The sequence below is a fragment of the Vigna angularis genome, chromosome 10 (genome assembly GCF_016808095.1).
Source record: "Vigna angularis cultivar LongXiaoDou No.4 chromosome 10, ASM1680809v1, whole genome shotgun sequence".
In the NCBI taxonomy this organism is placed as follows: domain Eukaryota; kingdom Viridiplantae; phylum Streptophyta; class Magnoliopsida; order Fabales; family Fabaceae; genus Vigna; species Vigna angularis.
Window position 1 is genome coordinate 19,446,858 of NC_068979.1, and position 24,674 is coordinate 19,471,531.

The following is a 24,674-nucleotide window of genomic DNA, read 5'->3' on the forward strand; positions in this document are numbered from 1 at the left end:
AATTTTTAGTTTTATTGTAACTGTCAAGTTCATAATTTATTTTTTGCATAATTTGATTTGAATATGAATTTTATAAGAAGAAATTGTATTTTTTTAAGAAGGAGAGCGTTATGTATAGGAATAATAAAACTTTTAAATATACAACCTTTATAAAAAAAAATTATAAACAGCTATGCATTTAAAAAAAAGTCTTTTTAATAAAATTAATAATTTAAAAAAGAGTGTTAATGGTCTTTTCAAACAACACTTGAACAAATGAACATTTACCTGAGCAAAAAACAACAACACATTTGTGGTCAAGAAGACTAATTAATGGAACCAGTATGCTGCTGTCAGATAAAACTATCAATTTAAGCACTTCTCAAAGTTTCAAATTGTGAGCTCTTAATCCTACTTAATTCATTCTCATTACCAAGAAAGAGCATCTTTTCTTCATTTGGAAAATGATTTAGAGGCAACCTTAATGTTAAGACACAAAACAACTCTCTTGTCATGTCATAAAAACTGAACTTTCTTCACTCAAATGGTGTCCTTTCAAAGATGGAGTTCCTTTGGACCTTTCTTCCACGGAAACCTTGACCATCTTCTTCGTTCACCTGAAAGTTTCATAGAATGTTGAAGTATTAAGTAGGCTTAAAGGTGCATGTGGAGTGAACTGCATCTGCATTACTCTAGAAAAGTTAACACATATCAAGGACAGTGTCAGCAATTGACTGGCTACAGACATCACATTAGAATAATAACTCCATTGTTAAAGTTACTGTGTTGTCTTATTTACTTCAGTGTTATTGCCATCTAGAATAACTCCATTTAGCTAAAGTTTTAATGCATTCTGCATACTTTTAGAATACCATGTTAATCAACATCTTATACTGATCATAATTTATAGAGAATCTACAAAAAGTTCTAGTAAACGGTTCAATGTATCAGTGTCAAAGAAATTGGCAACCACCATGAGGATAAGTCTTTGGTATTGAATGAATGGAGCCTACTTCTACTGTTCCTGTGATATGAAAGAAAGGGACATGCAATTTCTAAAGATAGATGCAGTGTCCTACCAAAGAATCTCCTCCTAATAACTCCTTTTAATCAGCTAAAGCAATCTGTTTCAGATATGAGAGAAGCATTTGTTTTCAATGAAGAAATTGGTGAGTTTTTCAAAACGGTTATGCTTTTACCTCAGCATCAGGAGGGTCCACTTGGGAGTCAAGATCCACAAGTTGATCTGTCTGGCTACAGCTCTCTTGATCATCTCCTTTGCACTGAGTTGGGGGGAAATTGGCCCACTGAAAATGACGAACATTTTCAAGATAAAGCTTAACAAAAGCACCAACTTTATAAGACTTCCAAATTTGCAAACGAGTTTAACTAAAAAGCAGCTTAAGAAATTAGACCTTACATTTTTTGCAGCAGTACTAAATGCTTCTTTGTGAGCCATGTCAGGGTTCTCAGCCTTTAGCCTTTTAATCTCTTCTCTGCATTAAACTAGTACTCTCATTAGAATTCAAAGTTTGAACTATGACTGCTATACAACTTTGTTCATTGAATCATTACTTGATGAAGCAGTTATAAGCTGATGGCGTTCGCTGTCTCTTCTCCGGAGCTGCATACAATCCATGGATAAGAAGAAAAAAAACAATTTTCAGTGAAGTATGAGTGCAAAAAACCTTGCTTTAAACTCAATAACTCATCTTACTATTGAAGTAACTATCTTACGTACGTTTATTCACAATATTACTCATTGGAATGAGATCCTCTTCCTCACAATCAGAATAGGTCATCAGGGATGCACTGTGGCTGTTCAAAGTCTTGTTAGCATCTTGTTCTGGACTACTTTCTTTTGGCTGGAGAAGAGTGAAGACAGTCACAAATGTTTTTTCAGAAAAGAAAATCCAATAAATGATGCAAATAATTAAAGATGAGTATGTGGGTCATTGGATTCACTACAGCAACACACAAAGGAAACAAACATAGAATTGGAAAGGTAAGCTATCACCTCAAGATGACTAAGAGATGCTAAAAGGTGGAAAGGGACAAAAGAAGCTTTCATCATGTTAACAGAAAGGAGGCTTGTGCAGTGCCCACATCTTACTGTCACCACCATTGACAAACTGCTGCATGGGACACTTACCTGCATCTCAGTTGAATTGAAAACATAAAGAAAATGAACTCAACAAGTGAAGTTAGAAAATACAGCCACATGAACTTGAGAGGTGCAGTTGAAGTGACAAAAGAGTCCATTACCATTAATATAGTGGTGCAGAATCCACATTGTACGTAACATATCTGTTCAGGAAGATCAAAAAGATGGTTCAGTGTTGACATTAGTGTGTATGTGTCTGAATTTGTGAGTGTATATCAGAGAGGAAGAGAAAGAAGAGATAGAGAGATGAAGGTGTGGCTCTTTTGGGACAAGGAAGCATTTATAGTTGAAGATGGACACTCATAAATCAATCATCATCTTACTTTAATGATTTGTGGAATGGGGTACTTAAGGTGGTTTTCATTGCCGGAAAGCACTCCAACATTGACGTTAAGGATGTGGAGAGTTTAATATTTTGAAGCCTTGTGTAGGGTGTCAAATTACAGCCACACCCTTCAGAAGAGGGTTTATGATAATTTTTTCCTGTTTGCATGAACATTATTTCTCACTGACAAACTTCTCCATAGGGTTGCAGTGGCCCAAAGTTCTATGGAACTTTGCAGAATGACTAATGTAACTTGTTTGTTTCATGTGTTGTTTTCTCTTTTATTGACACTCCTACCTCTCCAAGCCCTCTCTCTGTCCTAGATGAAAATGAAAGTGCAGAAAAAACTTCCATTGTGGAAGGGAGAGGAAGTTTCCACAAAGACACGTAGAGAAGGTAATGAGTCATCTTAGGATTTGTCTTTTCCTGAATGACAGCAAAAGAAATAGACCAATGAAAAAGGATCCTCCCCTCTTTCTGTGCTCTCTTGACATGTGTCTTTCCCATCTATTTTTGTTTCACTTTGAGCCAAGATTCTGCATTAACCACATTGATTTCATTCAAACTTTTCCTGCTCTTTCTTTAACTCTCTTCCATGTGACTGCACATGAGTTGGTCTTAGTTTCCCAGAACCAAGAGTCAATACTCATTCAATAAAAATGAAAAACTAGTACACACAAGGTTGTAGTTTGTGATGGCCGATGCAATTCCACTATGTTCTTCATGTGGTAATAAATTACAGACCAATTTCATAATATATAAGTGGATGTAAATCTTAATTTACAAATTAGTTTTGTAAGATTGAGTTAGACTTAAAGTCCACTTCGTAACATAGTATCAGAGTTATGAGTTAGAATTTATTCTAGCGAAATTTGTTGTTTGTAGGGCCTATCATTTGTTATCGGACCACCTATTAATGTCTAGTCTCACATTCAATATGTATATGCTTTGGCTTGAAGGAGTATGTTGGAGATCCCACATCAATCAGATATAAGACAATTTCATAATACATAAATGAGTGCAAATTTTACATGGTCGCAATTGTCATAAAAGACAATGTTGGTAGAAATCTCCATGAAACTATTTTTAATAACCTTTACACATATACTATGCTTCTCAAAATATCAATGCGCTTTGAAAGTGCAAGTTGGAAAACTAGTATCAAGATATTGACAAAGAGATTTTGGTAAATATGAGATTGACAAAGAATTGGTTCAACATGTCTCAAAGTGGATTAGATTTTGTTCCATGAACGTAAATGAAATAACGTGTGGAAGTTTTAAATTTTAATATGAAAATTGGCCTTACAATGTTATTGCAGACAACTAACTTTGGTAATCCTATTCCTATAGGCCTAGTCTTAGAATATGGGGGTGATAATGACTATTTCTTTCCACTAACAACCAATTGTTTGAAAATCTTTTACATGTTGTGATCAATAGCCATGTCCTACATACAAAATGAACGGAAGCTGTTTGGTAGGTAGGAATCAAGTACCGAAGAATGAAGATATACTTCTCCAATATCTGCATTATTTTTAAGTCATTTTTATAACCTGTGAAGATGTTTTTGTCTCCTTGCAATTATACTCTCATTTTTTAGGCACTGTCTATAGTTTATATTTTGCCCTTTTCTTCTTTGAAGATTGTCTCAACCCTGAAAGATGGCCCTGTTTGTTTCATCTTACTCTACTCTAAAGCTCATTAGTAACACCAAAATGAGTTTGGTAAACCTCTTTCATGTAAACAGAAAGAATCCAAAGAATGAAATGATCTGAGTATAAATCTCATGAAAAAGCAATATTAATATTATTTTGCCAGCAAGAATGGCCTGTTTACTTGCATTTCATTTCATAAGCAAGTGATTCTGTAACAAGAACAAGAAGCTTCTTAGTCTATGACATCATCTATCTGAAGATGGCAACTTCTGCTGGCACTTTGAATGAGAAAAAAAATGAAAATTTTTTAATATGTAAAGCTGTCATTGCATCTTGATGCACATAAGGAAAGGCTTGGAGGCCTTGACACACGGAAACTTTTGCTTTCTAAATGAACCTGAGAAGACTACTTAAGCATAAAGCTATGCACCATTTTCATGGCAAAAATTACCACAAAGCAAGAGAGTAAATTGAGCTTTTCAGCACACACATGATCAGAAGCCGAAAAGGGTATCTCATAATTGTGAGATGTAGTTGTTCAACATCAAGAAAGGGACTAAGTGTATTTGAAGCCTTGAAATTTGAACTAAAACGGGTGAGTCAAATATCAGATCATTAAGCCATATATGAGGTGTCACTGTTGTCAATTGAAGTTGGATCAAATCTTCCACCTACCCTTTTTATTCACAAAGATAACATTTATTTAGTTCAATGTTTCTTTGTTTACAAGAATGAAATTAATGTTCCCTTTTGTCTAGTTTATGTTCATCACTTTGCCTTTTAGTTTGGGTGTGCTTTAGATGATGAATCAGATTATACATAGGAAATGCTGTAAGTGTAAACTAATACTAACCTATTCATGGCAAAAGATTCTCCCAATTATGATACAGTTATTTTAGAGAGTGAAGACAAAGGTAGAAACATTGCAGGCTGCCATTGGCCTCTGGGTGGGAATGGTGCTTTCAATCCCTCAGTGTGCTCTCTCCCTCCTCAAGTAGCCCCCTTAGTAAGTTTTTTTTTTTTTAAATTCAAAATTAGTTTAAATAATTAATTCTTTTTAGTATATTATTAGTGAAAATTCATAAAAACCATTTTTACAAATTATTTGTATATAAAATTTATTTATTTTGTAGGTAATTTTTTCATTATAAAAAATTATTTTAATTTAGAAAATGGTCAAATTGATAATATTTAACAAACAGTTATATTTCAAAAATAAAATTAATAACATAATTATTTTAATTTAAAGATTAATTATTTACTTAAGGATAAAATTGAAAAAAAAGGTATACATAATAAGTGTGAATTATTATAATAATATTTAATTTATCTATATATTTAATTTAAGACTTGGTCGTCTATTGCGTATCAATTTTTTTAAGAGATCATGTAGTATTGGCTAATAAAAATCCAAGTTTTTTAACTAATTGTAGTTATTTATAATTTTAATTTGAAACTCTTAAATTTTTAAAAGTAAAAAAAATTACTTTTGTTAACAAAAAAAAATCAAATCAAATATATGAATAGTGTAATAATTAAAGCAAAAATATTGAAATAATAAACTATACATTTTATTAAAATAAATAGTACAGATATGGAAATTAGCGTAAAATAGAAGAGACTAATAGTAGGCGACAGCATCTGCAGTGAAAATGTTTCCGTAAATAGTAGTTTTAAACTTTTATTTACATGAGTTAATATGTGTCTGTGTGTTTATTAAAATATATGTAGAGATTGAGAAAAAATATATTTTTAAGTTTATAATTAAGTTTTGAATAGAATTAATGTAAAAAAATGATGTATAAATTTAGAAAGTTAATATGTTTATCAAAATATCAGTAGACTTTGTAAAAAGATAAAAACACACAAAAATATAGAGTAAGGTATCTAAAAATAAAATGATATATAAAATTATGTAAAGTACTCACTAAAAATACAAATGAGTGTATAAACATATTGATATAATGTGTATTGTTATACTCATTTAATCAATGCATTGACAAATACGTCTAATATGTGTTGTCAAACTCGTGTAATCAGTATATGGATACATTCGTCTAATGTGTATTGTTAGACTCCTCTATTCTGTATATGGACAAATTCGTCTAATATATAGTACAAGATTCATCTAATAATAGAATGAATAAATTCGTCTAATGTGTATTAATAGACTAATTTAATATGTATATGAACATATTCATCTAATGTATATTACAAGAATCATCTAATCAGTGTATGAAAAAACTCATCTAATGTGTGTTGCAAGACTTTTCTTATCAGTTTATGGACATTCTTGTCCAATGTGTATTATTATACTCATTTAATCAATGTATAGAATGAATCATCTAATGTTTTTCAATTATACTCATTTAATCAGTGTATGAATAGACTCATATAGTGTGTATTGTTAGACTCATCTACTGTTTTTCATTATACTCATTTAATCAGTGTACGACCAAACTCGTCTAATGTGTATTGTAAGATTCATTTAATTGGTGAATGAATAAACTTGTCTAATGTGTACTAATAGACTCATTTAATTTGTGTATGAAAAAACTTGTCTAATGTATATTGCTAGAAATGTCTAATCAATATATGAATGACCCATCTAATATGTATTGTGAGACCTATCTAATTAATATGAGAGACTTGTTTGATGATTTTTCTTTACTCATCTAATCAATGTATTCCTTGACTTGTCTAATAGTTTGTGTTATACTCGTCTAATCAACGTATGAAATTAGTTGTCGAATATGATTTTGTTATACTTGTCTAATTAGTATATAGACAGTCTTGTGAAATGTGTATTGTTAGACTCATGTACTTTTTTTACTATATTTGTCTAATTAGTGTGTAAAAAAACTTGTTTAATGTGTAATGCTAAATTCGTTTAATCAATACATCGATAGACTTGTCTAATATGTATTGTTAGACTTGTCTAATCGGACATACTCGTATATCATGTATTGCTAGACTCGTGTAATGTGTATTGCAAGACTCGTCTAGTCGGTGAGTGGACAAACTTGTATAATGTGTTTTAATAGACTCGTCTAATTTTTATATGGATAAACTTGTTTAATGTATATTATAAACTTGTTTAATCAATTTATAGGCATACTCATGTAATGTTTGTTGCTAGATTCTTTTAACTAGTGTATGGAGAGAGTCGTCTAGTCAATGTATGTGCAGACTCATTTAATGTATATTGCAAAACTCGTTTAATCAATGAATGGACAAACTCGTCTAATGTGTATTAATAAATTTGTATAATTTATGTATGGATAGGCTTGTGCAATGTATATTGTCATATTCATGTAATCAATGTATGGACAAACTCATCTAGTATTTGTTGCTAGACTCATCTAATTAGTGTATAAACAAACACATCTAATGGGTTTTCTTGTGCTCGTCCAATCAATGTGTGAAATGATTCGTCTAATGTTGTTTACTATACTCGTCTAGTGATTGTATGGACAGATTCGTCTAATGTATATTGTTAAACTTATCTAATAAAAAATCGATAAACTCGTTTAATTTCTTTTTCAACAATAAAAATATTTAATTATAATTTAATATTAAAAAGATAAGTGTAATTTTTTGTTAATAATATTTTGTAAGACAAATGTAAAGACGTGGAAAATGGTATTTTAGAAGTGATAATGGTTTACAAATAGTGAGACTCAATTATTTTAATATTAAATAATTTTAATATAAATACTTTCACTATAAATGAGTTTAATTATTTCAAAACACATTATCTCTCTAGAAATCACTTTTCTAGAGTTCTTTGAGTTCTCACTAGGAGTTCTCATCCTCTATTCGTCTAATTGAAAAACCGAAATTGTAGGATTGATTCTAACGATGAGCTCTTCAATTTGAACCGATCTGTTTCTTAGATAGAGTAAATTAGTTTTCTGCTCCTGTCTTTGGTCAGTTCCGTTTTCCTTGCTTGCTAGCCCTTTGTTCTTTTCATGTGAATTTGAGTATTTTATAAGACTCTCTACTGATCAGTGGTCCTAAAATTGTACCCTGATCACATTTGTGTTGTTCGTAGGAGCATATATGACTTCCTGTGTGTTTGGAGCTATTTTAGGTCTCCTAGAGTAGTTTGGTCATATATTAGGTAAGGGAAGCTAATTACCATGTTTCAAAGTTTTTGATGCATTGATAATTTGTGTTGCGTGTTTGAATAGGTCTAAAATTGGTAGTTTAGTATGTAGAAATCATGTTGTGATCGCTTGTTGAATTTTACTAGTTTTTTATGATCTGTGATTGATGGAATTTCTATTTTGGTTGGTCAAATTAGTGTTGAAATTTGTTTGGATAATATGTTTATGTGATGGTTGAAATTTATGTTGAGTTGATGGACTGAATATCTAGCTAGTTGAGAAAATTAGTGTTCATTATAACATTGAAACATGTTTTTGAATAAAACACTGAGTCAAGAATATCAATTTGGTCATCTGATTAGGTTTTTAATCTATTGTATCAAAGTTTATGCAGTTGCAGGTTTCTAGTATGGCACTCAACACCAATTTCCACCATTGGACGACCAATGTGTGAATGGTCTGGCACTAAGTGGTGATCGGGTACCGCTGAGTGCCAATTACCACTACAGATTTGGAATTTTTTAATTGGTTTAATGTCTCGGTAGGTCCCTATTTTTGACGTGAATTTCAAATAGGTCCTTTTTCTTTTCGGCGTCTCAATTGGGTCCTTTTTTGTGTAAAATTGCAGCAATTAGGGGTCTGCCGTCAAATTAAACAAACGGCCGTTAAGTTTGGCCTACGTGGTATGGTGAGTGTATTCATTATATGACGTGGCATTTAAAACGAATTTTGTATTAAAAATTTGGACTGCACTGCTGTGAATTCAGACGGGCAAAGTGGGCAAAATCTAAAACTTTAATTGTAGAGTGCTCCTCAATGCCCAACGGCAAGGTCAAGATGTGGGAGGAAGATCGCCATCAGCAGGGAGAGGTAATGGGGAGACGTCGCACAGAAGCTTGAGCAGTTGGAGATGGTAATGGGGAGTGCCCAGGAAGAGGAAATTTCCCACCTTGCTTCCGACACCGTCGTATCCATCTGGAGCTGTTCATCGGTTCCATGGAAGAAGGTTTTGATGCGCTTCGACAACTCGAGGTTGTCGGGGTTCTTCTGGATTATCACTTCACCGAGGTTGCAAATCCGCTCCTTAGCCAGCTTCGGATCGCAGTAGACCAAATCGGATTTCAGGTACGAACCTCCGATCCGCTTCCGATCCCGAACCTCTAGCAATATGGCCTCACTTAGCCAGCTTATTCAGAAAACAGTTTCCCCTCTTCTCCTTCTATTTCTCATTCTCCACAGTTTCGCCATCTCCGCCTCCGATCCGAGTCGCGCTCACCGAGTCCGTCGGCCGCGCCGTCTTCGCCACGCGCCCCATCGCGGCCGCCGACCTCATCCACACCGCCAGCCCCGCCATTTGCCATCCCTACTCCGGCCGCAGAGAACGAAGCCACTCAACCGGTTCGGCCCTGAATCCGAAGCAAACAGAGGTTCCAAGGGAAACTCACAAGCAGAAACTGCAGAAACAATCCTCCGTTTCAAGCAGAAGGTCATCGTCTTCCTCTTCGAGTTCAAGTACATATTACTTTTATAGTTCGTCTCAAAAAGCTTCGTTAAAGAAAAACGGTGGATATTCGGGTAATGGTGTTAGAATAAGTCCTGTTTTGAATCTACCACAAGCATATATTCCGAAAGCCACAGCCAGATTTTTTGGATTTGGTTCCCTGTTCTGTAATGGAAAGATTAAAAGAAAGAAGAAGTAGGGCATTCACAGGTTTTATCTTTTTGTTCATTTTAAACGAGTAAATAGTGTGATGCGATGCTACATAAGCAATTGAAATTGCCTTTTTTGCCCTTAGATATCTGTTTGCTCAATCCATTTTAAATGCCACGTCAAATAATGATGAATACACTCACCATACCACGTAGGCCAAACTTAACGGCCGTTTGTTCAATTTGACGGCAGACCCCTAATTGCTGCAATTTTACACAAAAAAGGACCCAATTGAGACGCCGAAAAGAAAAAGGACCTATTTGAAATTCACGTCAAAAATAGGGACCTACCGAGACATTAAACCTTTTTAATTCCAAGTTGTTGAGAGTCATAATTATGTTGTTAGGCGAGACATTTTGTGAGAAGAATAGTGGAGCGCCAGAACTGTAACTGAGCGTCACCTTTTGCGAGAGATTTGGCACTAGGCATTAGGTTTATACCATTAAGTGTCGCCTTCTGCAAGAAGTCTTGCATTGAGCATCACTCTGAACGTCAATATATGTTTTTGGTGAATTTCTGATCCTTTAATTGTTTGAAGTAATTTATCATGAGTTATATGTATGTTATCATGGAAATTCTAATGCTTCATGGGTTGGTAACATGATTGTGAGTGTGTATGGTATTCATCCATGTATGATTAGTATGGTTATTTAGCGTATGCTTGACAGTGGGGGGTCAACAAGGAGGTATCATAAACTCTAATAATTATTCACACACAAACATAGTAGAATGAGTTATGTGGTAAGACTCGCAGGAGATCCTAGTCTTTATGGACACTGGTTAGGTTCTAGGCGCGAATAGGACTAACTTCGTAAGTAGTAGGGTGATAACCCCTTTGTTTATGACTTTGCAGAGTATAAATATTACTATAAAAGTGCATGCCTACAGTGAAACCTAATATCAAAGGCATGTATCGAGATAATTGAGTTTAGAATGAGTTATTACATGTGACAAGGTTGTTGTATGATGTTTAAATTTTATGTTTAATTATGAAAACTCTTTTGGTACATTAGCTTACCATTTCTGATATGTGTTTGTCGTTTGTTTTTTTCTTCTTATTTGCAAATCATCATAATGGTGTGTGTCGCAACCGGAATCGCGACGGGACGACGATCCGAAAAATATAAAGAATTTTGAAAAAGAGATTGGAGTCGCCACCATAGTTTATTCTGGAAAACTACGGAAAAACCATAAAATGATAAGGCATGGTCTATTAGAACCAGATTCTTGGTTCGGGAGTCGGTTACGCGTAGGGAAGGTATTAGCACCCTACAACGCCTGCCTGAAGGCAGTACCTTTAATTAAATATGCAAAGTCGATGTGGTTTTCAAAATGATTATTATTCCCCGAAAATAAGATTACATGACAATGCAAAGAAAAATATATTTTTTATTTTTTAGGAAACCCGACAAGGATTGACCTTGCTCCTACGTATTCTCATGTGAGAAATCAGGGGTACGTAGTTCTTTTAGAAAACTGCTTGAAAATTTGTTTGAAAATTGTTTGAGAATTTTGCTTGGAAAATGATTATGGATAAATTTGGATTTTTGGGAAAGTGAACCTGACAAGGACTAGCCTTGCTCCTACGTATCTCCACTTTTGATGGAGAATCAAGGATCACGTAGTTCTGGCAGAGCGATATTGTTTGTAGTTTGAAAGGTAGATGCTTTTTGGGTTTTGGAAGATTTTGTATTTTTTTTGGTATTTTTATAAAATATTTAGATTTTTGCGTAATGAGTACAAGGCTGATGCGTACGATCGCATGAGCACTCACACGGCTTTTTCCTCTTATTGTTTTGCGTAATGAGTACTAGGCTGATACGTACGATCGCACGAGCACTCACACGACTTTTTCCTCTTATTGTTTTGCGTAATGAGTACTAGGCTGATGCGTACGATCGCACGAGCACTCACACGACTTTTTATTTATTTTATATTTGGGCAATAAGTACTAGGCTGATGCGTACGATCGCACGAGTACTCATACCGATATTTATTACATTAAATGTTTTTTTAAATTTTTATATATTTATTATTATTATTATTATTATTTATTTTTTTTTTGTCCTTTTTTTTTTTGAAATAAAACGAAACGAACAAATTCACTAAAACAAAGGGGTGGGGGTTATCTTACAAGGGGTTACATGCAATAAAAAACAATAAAAGAAAGGAAAAACATAAAAATAAAGCATGAGAGAAAGCCTAAGAGGTATAGGGGTACAAAGATAAAAACCAGAGGTGCGTGCAGAATAAAATTGGAGCTCCTTTTCTTCAACTTTGTATCTGGCCGAGTGGTGTAGAAATAAAATTTGGGAGTACATCCTGAAACGTGTTCTGAGGCCCACGCTTTTCTCTCTTTTTTTTTATTTTATTGGCAAAAACAGGCTGGGTTTTAAAGCCCACACGAAATGGAGGTGTGAATGGAAAGCAAAGGGGTGCGTGAAAAAGTTCCTTCTTTTTTGTTTTGTTTCTATTTCATTTTATATTTTTTTGTTATTATTTTTTTTATTTTTTCTGAGAGTTGGACAAAGAGCAGGCCCTAAGGCCTTTTTCGTTCTTGCTCAGGAGAACTTGGAGTTCAGCATTTCTCCAATCCAACTATCTGACACGGTTTCCTTCCCTCTCTGATCCAGAGTACTCCTCCGTCAATCCCAGACCACGATTCCGGCCACCGCAAGCCACGGCGTTGCCAGGGACAACTGTCGCCGTCCGCCGGCTCCCGCACATAGGCCGCCGCGCCACCGCCTTCCATCAACTCTTCTCTGGTCACGGATTCAAGCCTCCTCCTTCTAACCGCCCGCCGTGGATCGTAGTACACCGCTGGGATCGTTGTCAGCCGTCGCTCCAGCTCGTCCTCTCCTTTAGTTCTCCACGCACGCCCAAACTTCCAACCGTCCGATAACCGCGCATCATAGCCAGAGCTGGTCACCACGCCACTGCCGAGCCCCGATCCAGCCACCACTGCTTCCTCCCATCTTCTCTTCTCTGCTCTGACTTGGTGTTAGCAATGGAGACGATGAAGTTGATTGTGTTTACTTTTATTTTTGATTGATGTATGTATTTTATGGTATGTGTGATAAGCTGTAAGAGAGGGTTCGGTGCTGCAAGAGTTTGGATGGATGAAGCCAAAGGATAACTGTTTGCGGAGGTAAACAAAAAGAAGAGGTTCTTGTTTCAATTTGAGAACTTGGCTTGGTAATGGAAAAAAATGAGACGGTGATGAGAAACGTGGTTGAAGGATGTCGGTAGTGACCGTGAGGTAAAGTGAAGATGATGGTGTTGGAGACGAATATGGATGATGGGTTGGAGATAATGGAGATGAAGGTCTGGGAAATGGCCGTGAGGTAAGGGTGAAGATTGATGATTGGGTGTGTGTGAATGATAATGGTCGTAGTATCTGGGTAGGTGCAGTAGAGGATGGATAATGATGGGTGTTCCCGATGGTTGTGGGATAAGGGGTTAGGATGAAGATGATGGGTATTGGTTGTCCGTGAGGTGTTGGTAGTGATGAGCCGAGGAAGGTGAATGTTGTTGAAGGGGAAGGGCAATGAGGTAAGGTGAAGGTGATGATGTTAGGTTGATGGAGGGGAATAGAAGTTGGAAAATGATGAGAGTCAGATGATGATGGCCTCAAGTAGCCGTGGGTATCCCCCCTTGCAGTGAAGTTGATGGGCTCCTTAAATTGGCAGAAGGAGCAAACTTTGTCGGCAGCTTTCATTGGCTCATAGGTGTCGGCAGACTGTTGATAATGGAATCATTAGTTGGAGGGTTGGTGAAGTGGGAAACAAAGATAATGGGAATAATTAAGGGTAGGGTCCCTTTAAAACAAAGCCAGCACCGAACGCCCAAAACTCAAATTGGACGAACACGTTTTTAAAACAAAATACCATCCGGATGAGCGAGCGGTTGAGAAGGGGAGCGACCTGGACGAACGGTAAATAAAGAGGAGTGATCTGCACGAGCGAGCTGTAGATGAGCGAGCGTTTTAAAAAAAAACATTACTGTTTGGACGAGCGCCGGAATAAGCTATTTGCCGAACGTTGTTTTCTGCTGGGCCGAACGCACACACCGAACGTTGAGGCTAGGAAACACTGAACGCCCTAAATGAACGAATTGCCGAACGGGCGAATAGTGAACGCTTAAGCATGACCGAACGGTTAAGGTCGAGGACGAACGTACAATGAACTGAGACGAACGTCCGTGTTATTATTCAATAAAGAACGAACGTTCGCATGCAGGGGAAGGAATCGAACGGTAGCTCAGTGTAGAGAAACCGAACGGTTGTGGTTGAGAATTGCCGAACGATTGTGGTCAAGGATGAACGTCCTAAAGGACTGAGACGAACGTCTGTGATATTGGTCATGAAGAACGATCGGTAAAGGACGAATGGTCTGCTTAGGATAGAGGACGAACGATCAGCGAAAGGGTGAGGACGAACGGTCGCGCAAAGTAGTGGACGAACGGTAAGGCAAGGGCGAGGACGAACGGTCTGAACGGCAGAGGACGAATGGTCGCGCAAGGGCGAGGACGAACGCTCTTCTCTTTTGTTTTTATATTTATTTTTTTTAATTTTTGTTTTTATTTTACACTTGATAAAAATAAATTTATTGGTCAATCCGGACGAAATTGGGTGTTGACAGTGTGAGCAGATGAAGATATTCTAGTTGGTTCAGTGCAGGGTGAGGGAGGTGCAACAACATAATTAGGTTGTTCTACTGCATATAAACCTTTTTCTTTTGAAAATTTTGTTTTCTTGGTAATATGTGTATATAATTGGATATATGTAGTACATGATTTATGAATGACTGTAATATAGTAGTTATATTTCTATCTAATCTCTTTATTTATTATTACTTATATAACTTTTATTTAATAGTTTTATAGTATTAAAGGGATGTTACAACAAAATTATTATATGACAATTTTTTTATATGAATGTAAACAATTTGTATTATCAATAAGTTTATATTATTTTCTAAATAATATTATTTTAAGACAGTTAAATATATTTTTCTATGTTTTATTTTATTAAATGAAAAGGCAATTAAAAAGCAAACAAGAATAGAATTTAAAAATGAAAAAAATGATATAAAAAATATAATACTTTATATATATTTTTTCTATTCATGGTTTTTTGTTATACTCGTTTTGTTGTTATTTTTGTTAATCAATATAGACATAATATACATTCGTAGGCTCATCTAATAATAAAAAATACATTAAAAATATATTTTAAAATAATATATTTTTTATTTTTTATTTTACTCTAATTAAAGTCATAAGCTCTGTCAATTTGAACTAGAAAGTAATGAAAAATAAATTCAATGAACTTAAAACAAAATTTATAATATTAAAAAGTGTAATTTTTTTATTATAAATATATATTTTAAACTTTTAAAATGAATTATTAAAGATAATATTTTATTTTTTATAAATATAATTATTTAAAATTTAAATGAAGTTTTTTGTATATATGTAACATCCCAAATTAGTAATATGAAACTACTAAAATGAACATTACATAGATAATGATACAATAAACTATAGATTTGCAAAGAATAAAATTCTTCACTTGAAGGACCAAAAGCACAACCTACACTTCAAACTTCTCATCTAACTTCCCGTTTAGCCGACTGAAAAGATTGCATCCCTAAGTTCACACCATTAAGGTGATCATCGCAAAAGAGAAAACAGTACACAGACAGACAAACACAGAAGCAAGGGTGAGCTAGATATACAAGAAATCATACTATTACAATAACACACAACATACATGCTTATATCAAGTAAACTAGATCACACATCATAACTTGTTATACTTTAAACTTGACTCGTTCGGACTTAGAATGATTGCCGAGCTATGGCGGGTCATGCACTCGTGGTGGCTTCTACTGCTTTGCAAAGCCATTGCCAATGGGTTTCACCCTACCACACTCACGAGGTTAGTCTGTACCGTGCCTTGGAGCATACTGGAAGCCTCCAAGACTAAGACCTCCTGCTACTCCTCACGACATGGATCAATCCTCTCTACATGAGAAGAAAGACCATTGGAGTTTCAGGATAACCCCTAAGACTGAGCTCTTGCATTCATTCTAAACATACTTGAATCTCAACAAGAGAATTCACTGTGGCACCACCATGTAACCTCCCTGTGAGGTTCATGGAATTACGTCCATAGCATAGGGCACCACCATGTAACCTCCCTTTGAGATCCATGGAATTACGTCCATAACATAGGGCACCACCATGTAACCTCCCGTTGAGATCCATGGAATTATGTCCATCTACCATACTGTCACTTTGAAACTTAACTCAAGACATGAATAACCAAGTACCATAATACTATCACATTGAATCCAAACATATAACCTCACTGATCATACACTATCATAGATACTTCTACACCATTCTAATAATCAAAACATAGTTCAAGGTTATCAGAAAACAAGAATAAAAAGAATAAAAAAAGGTTATGGGCAAGTCGCTCAGCGCACCAAACTCGCTGTGCGAATAACAGAAACAATGGATTTTACTCACTCACATTCGCTCAGCGCACCAAGCTTGTGCGCTCAGCTAAAGTCCATTCGCTCAGCATACCAAGTCTGTGCGCTATGCTAAACTGAAAATTTTGCTACACATTATCAGACCCTAAACCCTCGCTTAGCGCCCCAAATTCGCTATTCGAATTAAACTAGCATTTTCCCAAGCAACCACCAGTCGCACAACGCTCAGATTCGCTATGTGAATCACCAAATAGAGAGCAACCCTCTCTAGTCATTCGCATACCACAACAAGTTGTTGTGCAAATGCCCTGACAGAGAGCATCTCGCCAGGGTGACTCGCTGTGCGAAACAATTCGCTTAGCGAGTCTGCATAATCTGCAGAACGCAAATTCTGCAGAATTATGCAACTCACACACTCTTTACCATTTCTAGTCATTTTTTCCAACTTCTAACACCCCTAGTTCGTGTTTTATACTTAATTAAACTTATCTAGATGATCTCAACCCTCCTTACTACAAATCTAGAGTGATTAAGACTCAAATTCAACTCTAAAACACCAATTTCCACAACTTAGGGACCCAAATCCAATTCTACTACTTTGCACCTATTTTTGACCAGTTTGATGACTCTAACAAGTCACATATAACCTCCCTATACTGTCCCAACAGACTACAAGAGCCCTAGACTCCTAACTCTCAAATTCACTATCTCACTTCCTCCAAAATAACTTAAAACACTACCAATTCACCCTGCTTTCTATCTAAACAATGTTGTAACAGATTTCACACCCCAAATCACTCCCAACTTAATCAATTACAGTAAATTAAACTCATCCACTCAGTTCATAACATCACAGCACAATTCACAGATTTCACATTTCAACACATACCACACAATATACTCAAAAATGTAAAATACAACTCCAAATAGTACACCAATTCAGTATACATACACCTCATGCAACCAATTTAAAGAAATATTCTAGCTCCCCTTACCTAGGAGGTCACACAACCCAACTCACAGGAATGCCCCAACAATACCTCACACAGAAATGAACTCAACCAAATCCTATAAACCACCAAATTGGTGATAGAAAAAGCTTAGAGCTAGAGTTTGACAGAAAGTATAGGAATAACGCTACTAGTTACATGCAACCAGTACAAATCACATGATCCAGCTCAAGAACATGCGAAGAAAAGGGAAAACAGCTTACCCGACTATAACGAAGAAACTGATCAGTCAGTTATGGAGCCCTCTACGCCGTGGACGTCTGGACACCTCCTGATTGAAAATCCAACAACTCAGTAAGGATGAATGGAAGAGAGAAGGCATAGAAGAGAGGACATGGAAGATAGTGGCTTTGAAGAACAATGCAAGTTTCTGAGATAATGAAGGAACTTTAAATCCACCACATATATATATATATATATATATATATATATATATTAGCTTATTTTATTATTATACTTTCAGTCTCATTATGTGCTGTTACTTGTGCACTCTCAAGACTAACTCTTCTCAGTCCTTACAATATATGATTTCAGTTAACTTTTATTAAATAATATCAATTTAATTATTATATAATAAAATACGAAGATTATTCAACTATAAGAATATTTATAAAATAATTTAATAAAAAAATGATAAATATAATTTTTTATTGACAATTTTTTGTGAGATAAAATTATTACATGACATTTTTTTTATACAATATTGTAATAGTTTGTTTTATTAATATATATATATATATATATATATATATATATATATATATATTAATTTTTTAAATAATATTATTTTAAAAAATAAAAGTGAAAGATGTTTTTCTAAATTTAAATTTATTAAATGAATAAGTAGTTAAAAATCATAAAGTGATAAAAAATTTAAAAAAAAATATAGTATAGGAAAAAATTAATATTTTAAATTAAATTTATTTTTTAATAATTTATTAAAGGACCAAGTAATTATAAATTATAGAAAAATGAAATTAAGAATGAAAAAAATAATATAGAAAAATTAATTAATATTTTAAATATAATAAAATGAATTTTTCAGCATTTTTTATACTTAAATTATAATAGATTTGAAGATTTCAAAAATTTTCTTTTCATTGTAGCAAGATTATGTAGCATTAAAAGTTTTTTTAGCAATAAACTTAGTATTTTTCATACATACAATTGCTTGCAAATTAAAAATTATTTTTGTTATTATTTATTCACAAAAATAAATTCTGAAAAAAATGAAAATGAAAAATATAAAAACACGAGTTGATTAGATTTTTTCATACCGAGGACAAATACTTAGATATATTATTTAAACACTAAATTTAAGTAGTAACAAAAACAAGTACGCGATAAATGTGTTCGATTTTTTTACTATGATATTATTAAATTTAATATTTATATTAATTTATAAATTTAATAAAGCTACTATCGTTTTCTATATAGTTTGAATAGAAAAGTGGGAAAAACCATAACTTGATTGTATGGAAGTATATTAAAGTGAATAATTATTTTCAGTAAATTAATAACTTATATTCACTGCTTTCTTTTTTAATGTTGTATATAAAGTAAGTATAGTAACAATTCTCATTATATATTTTTATATATAACATTATTATAGTAGATGTTATAATTTAGTATGTTTTTAGTCCCTATATTATCACGCGATTTTGGTTTTAGTTCCTCTTTCAAACTAAGGTACATTTAAGGTACATTTTAGTCCTTCTTCTTAAGGAAACTTTAATTTTAGTCCTTCAAAATTAATACCGTTAAAAACCAGCTGACATGACTAACGATAGACTAATATGATTTTCTTTTCTTACGCCGAGTCAGTGTTTTTCACCTTTTCTCCCTCTGTCTCCCTCGTCTCTTCCTTCTATCTTCTACCCAACCTCCCCACCCTCTGCAAAAGGGTCATTGACGCTGGTGGACAAGGCCATGGAGCTGGACCATCTCGGCGGAACTTACGGGGAAAACCGTAAACCTACGCCTTTCATGTGCCTCGTCATGAAGATGCTCCAGATTCAGCCAGAGAAAGAAATCGTCATCAAGTTCATCAAGAACGAGGATTACAAATACGTTAGGATACTCGACACGTTTTACTTGCGTCTCACTGACTCAGACATTGCCGTCTACCGCTATCACTTGTGGAAAATTTGAACGGAAAAGTAAAAAGTATTGTAAAACTGACTTATTCAAAGTTCAGTTTTTTTTAATTTAATTAAAATATAGTTAATTATAGTTTAATGTAATTTAATTACTTATGTCCAGTCCTATAGTAAATAGTATAGATTAAATGAAACTGGTAAAAGTTGATTAAATAGAATTTTATTATTATCTAAAGATTGACTAAATGTTCAGGTATAAGTAATACGTGTTAGATAGACAGGAAGCTACGTTGAGACAAAAGTTTAGAGGCAAATTGGATTGAGTAGGGCGATTCTAACTCTAGGTACTTTCACTCCATAATTAAATGGGTGGATGTTCAAGGTTTCTGGTATGAGTAATCAATCATGTTTAAAGGCAACGTCAAAGTATTTTCTTTTAAAAAAGAAAAAATATTGAGTGAAACAAATAATTTGGATATAAAGTTGGGAAAACCATAGACTTTTTTGTCAATCACATTTGAAGATAATATGGAATTGATGACGGGTTTTGTAGAAATAGAAATAAAGAGCTAATTTGGTAGTTGAAGCACAGGTTACTAGACATTTTGGTTTATTCACGGTCTTAGGTTTTTAATGCCAATTTTACACAGATCATTAAAGTGCATTATGTTGATATCTGAAATTATTCCATGTGTTTCATCATCTAGGAGTCATTACCCATTCAAGTGCAGCATGGTGTTTCTGGAATTCAATATCCTGATAGCTATCAACAACCGTTTGATCCTAGATACGGAAGAGGTTATGGTACTCCTACTCCACTCCAGCAACCTCAACAGCCTAATTTGTTTGTTCCACCGCAGACCACCCAAGTTGCACAACGTCAATGACCTTTTTGCAGAGGGTGGGGAGGTTGGGTAGAAGATGGAAGGAAGAGACGAGGGAGAGAGAGGGAGAAAAGGTGAGAAACACTGACTCAGCGCAAGAAAAGAAAATCATGTCAGTCTACCGTTAGTCACGTCAGCTGGTTTTTAACGGTGTTAATTTTGGAGGACTAAAATCAAAGTTTCCTTAAGAAGGAAGACTAAAATGTACCTTAGTTTGAAAGAGAGACTAAAACCAAAATCGCGTGATAGTATAGGGACTAAAAACATATTTAACCCTATAATTTATAAAGAGTAAAGGTACATAATGTTCCATCAAGACAAAATATTGCTTTCAACAAAATATAATGTTTTAAAATAGGTAGAGAAACTTGTGTACTAATTACTCCTATTTTAGTTAAACAAAGTATAAAATCAATTACTATAATTGTAATTAGCCGTCCAAAATATATTATTATTGTGAGATTCAAAATGATCCAATCAACATGATATTTAAGTGTGAAATCTATATGAAATATTAATACTTCTAAAATTGGAAAAAATAATATTTGCGATAATATAAACAGACTAATAAATTGAATCTAATTATTATATTTGTTAATTTGTTGGTATATATTGAGCTTATCTTATTTGCTAATAATCCAATGTTTTTATTATTTTATCATTAAAGAATAGATGTTTGACACTCTCGTCACTTTTTTGCACACGACTCATATATTATCTACATATATGCCTTTTCATTCATATATATCCATCTCAACTTTTCATTTCCACAATTATAAATACCAATTAAAAATAATAATTAGATTCCTTTACTTAAGAAAAATTTCTAGTATTGGTTTTCCACTATTCAGTTTCAAAACGTGTATTGTTTTATCTAAACAAACGAAAGTCTGATAAATTATCCGAGTATGATTTTTAATTATCATGGAATCCACAATTTCCAAAAAAGATGACTTTGATAAAAAAAAAAAGAAATACAATAAAAAAAAATGTCAAATTGAATTAAAATGTAATCATGAAAGAAAAAGAAAAGCAAAAATTAAAGCAAAAGATGAAAAAGGTCAGGCACAAATAAAAGAAGAATTAAATTTGAATACTTGAAATTCAAATAAACATATATTAAGTAAGAAGGAATGTTAAAAATATTTATTTAATATTTTTTTCTTATTTAAATTAATTTTTAGAAAATATTTTTCAATTTTAGAAATTCCTTACATATAAAGATAAAAATATATTTATTATTATTTAGATTTAGAAAATCAAGATTGAAATATGGGAAACATTATATATATATATATGGAGGACATGAATAAATAGCTTTTATTAATAATTTCAATGAAAATTATATTTAAAAGTGTTCTTATTTAAGTCGTGAGTTTTTAAAAGTTTATTCATTTCAATAAGATGAGATAAAGAAAAAACTTGTATTATTTTGAAGAAGAAAAAAGAATCTAACACCTTACTTGAATCAAAGATCGCTTCCTATTTTGGCCCATAAGATCTCTTTTCACCATTACTTTTTTTTTTCAATTTTGGGGAAATATTCTTTTTACATTCTTGGAACAAGATATTTTTTTAATCGGTCTAATTATTTGGTATTCATTTCTCTTCACAAATACTTCGGTGTTCCGTTTGTCGTTGTTTTGAAATAAGAGATTTTGAACATTTAATTATGTTTGTCTTTAGGTTTTGTAATGGAAATTTAGTTTTTTTGATGGGAGAATGATAATAAATGGGTGTAAAGAAAGGTTGTCTTTAATTAAGGCTGTCTTTGTTTTCTCTCCAGTGATTGAACTTTTATATTGTGTAATAATACAATGTGAATACTATCATAAAACAGGATTTCTAAACGTCCCTGTTTTTGGATGTGTTTACGATGATAATATTGAATGTTAACTACATTATTTTACACAACATGTCTTTAGGTTACTAGACACAATCAACCCTTATATTATGATTTAGAAATATATATGCACACCACAAAAAACCACGGAATAACCAATAATTATATCAATCAAATCTCAATTAATTTAGAATATAAAACTTCAAAACAAGTTGTAAACCTAATAATCACGTTTGCGCTTCTCACACAAAAAAAACCGCTTTATCTAGTGTTACATAGAGTTACATTGTTAATAATCACGTTTGCGCTTCCCACACAAAAAAACCGCTTTATCTAAGTGTTACATAGAATTACATTGTTTAATAAATGTTTTTATTGTAAAAAAATATTTATTAATCAAACATGATTATTTTACAATAAAAACATCTATTAAAGAATGTAACTCTCTAGCAAAAAAACATTTAGATAAAACGGTGTTTTTTGTGTTGAGAAGCGGGTAAACAAGCGTCTAAAGTATAACACCTAAATCACAACTCAAAAAGAGCAATAAACAGGATCTCCCAATCTCAATATTCAACCATAGCAATTCGATCAAACACCCTAATCTAAATCGATGAAGTATTAATAAAAGTTTAATTACACGAACAAAACATGAAACAAAACTTTAAAAACTAAAAAAATAATAAGAAAAGCAAATACAAATACATTAATGATTAGGCACCGGCCTTCTGGTAGACATAAGTTAGACCGCACTTTCCGCAGTAGTGACGATCAAAATGATTGGCCATGAAGGTTCCTGCGCCGCACTCGGCGTTGGGGCACTCCTTGCGGAGCCTCTGCACCTTGCCGGAGTCGTCCACCTTATAGAATTGCAAGACAGAGAGCTTCACCTTTTTATGCTTGTGTTTGATTTTCTTAGGTTTGGTATAAGTCTTCTTTTTGCGCTTCTTGGCGCCACCGCGGAGACGGAGGACGAGGTGGAGAGTGGACTCTTTCTGGATGTTGTAGTCCGCGAGAGTGCGGCCGTCCTCGAGTTGCTTTCCTGCGAAGATGAGACGCTGCTGATCCGGTGGGATGCCCTCCTTGTCCTGGATCTTAGCCTTGACATTGTCAATGGTGTCAGAAGACTCCACCTCAAGGGTGATGGTCTTCCCCGTAAGGGTTTTCACGAATATCTGCATCCCTGCAGCTAGGGTTTCGACTTAGGGTTTGTGCTGAGGAAGGGGAAATTGTTATGGAGGGTTTATATCGTCCAATGGATACGGCTTTTTTGTTTGGTTATTCGTCGGCCCAAAGCTAGCTGAACCCAGTTATTTACATTTTCACTTCTCTTTGTACTTTTACTTTAAAGTGTTTTTTTTTAGAAAAATCACAACTTATCACATTAGCATGGTTCAGTCTTCAGACCTTCTTATTGGGTAGATTAAAGTGACATAATGCCAATTATGAGCATACTGGAAAAAATTAACTGTTATTTAAGTAATTATCTACATCAATTTAAGTTTGATTTTTTTACTCGTACTTCTTTTTTTTGCAAAAATAATTTTGTAATTATGTGTTATAGTTATCTAGACAATAAGTTTATATTTATTTTATGATTAAATTGAACTTATTTACAATGTTAAAGAAATAATACTTATTTTGTGACACCCGGGCACTGACGAGGGTGGGGAGTGATCGTCGGTGCAAGAGGCACGAAGTGCAAGAGGCACAAACAAAGAGCGGTTCCGGACAGGCTTTCAGTGGGAGGGACACATGGAAGAATCGAACATACATCGGAATGAGAGAGATCTAGAGACTGTATAGGTATGGGCCTATACAGTTGAAGGCTAGCTTAAAGGGATTAATTTGGCTACTCATATCACCAAAATGCATTTGTTTTTCGGTAGCCTAATCCATAAGAACTCTATGGTTAAGCGTGCCCGAAAAGTGTGCGAGTGAGGACAACTCATTGCATGATTTATTACTTTTTAATATAATTAATTTGGGTTAATATTTTTTTAATTTCATGGTCTTTTTTTATAATAAAAATGATTAAGATAATAAATCAAGTTATTTTAAAATATATATATATATATATATATATATATATATATATATATATATATATATATAAATATATATATTCCGTTTTTAAATGTTTTACTTTTTATACCTTTTTTTTCATTGTGGTTTTCCAAAGTCAATAAATAAAGTAAAATTTTTTGGGTTCATTTTCAATTACGAATATGAGGAAGAGTCATTAGATATATTTGAAAGATTAAAAAATAAAGTGTGTGCTGTTTTTCTTAAATGATTTAAAAGTAAAAAGAGATAATTTAAAAAAAAATTGTATATATGTAATGTATGTGTGTATGTATTTATGTGTGTATGTACATATGTTGTATGTA

The 24,674-nt window shown here is 33.6% G+C and overlaps 2 protein-coding genes across 3 annotated transcripts; both read right to left on the bottom strand.

Annotated features, from left to right (window-relative positions):
- Positions 1–233: 233 nt before the first annotated feature.
- On the bottom strand, positions 234–2,646 carry LOC108335570 (axial regulator YABBY 4). Of its 2 annotated transcripts, none has more exons than XM_052869687.1 (7): positions 2,245–2,646; positions 1,997–2,131; positions 1,721–1,844; positions 1,555–1,603; positions 1,395–1,475; positions 1,179–1,286; positions 234–596 (listed from the first exon to the last, which is right to left on the bottom strand). In XM_052869687.1, exons 1-7 carry the CDS (start codon positions 2,323–2,325, stop codon positions 593–595), a joined length of 582 nt encoding a protein of 193 aa, XP_052725647.1. In that variant the 5' UTR covers positions 2,326–2,646; the 3' UTR covers positions 234–592. The 2 variants fall into 2 exon arrangements, with proteins under 2 accessions (XP_052725647.1, XP_017427094.1); XM_017571605.2 differs by having other exon boundaries at positions 238–596; positions 1,400–1,475; positions 2,245–2,496.
- A 20,206-nt stretch (positions 2,647–22,852) lies between these two features.
- Positions 22,853–23,751, bottom strand: LOC108335203 (ubiquitin-40S ribosomal protein S27a). The gene has a single exon (XM_017571166.2). The coding sequence runs from the start codon at positions 23,463–23,465 to the stop codon at positions 22,998–23,000; it is 468 nt and encodes a 155-aa protein (XP_017426655.1). The 5' UTR covers positions 23,466–23,751; the 3' UTR covers positions 22,853–22,997.
- Positions 23,752–24,674: the final 923 nt, after the last annotated feature.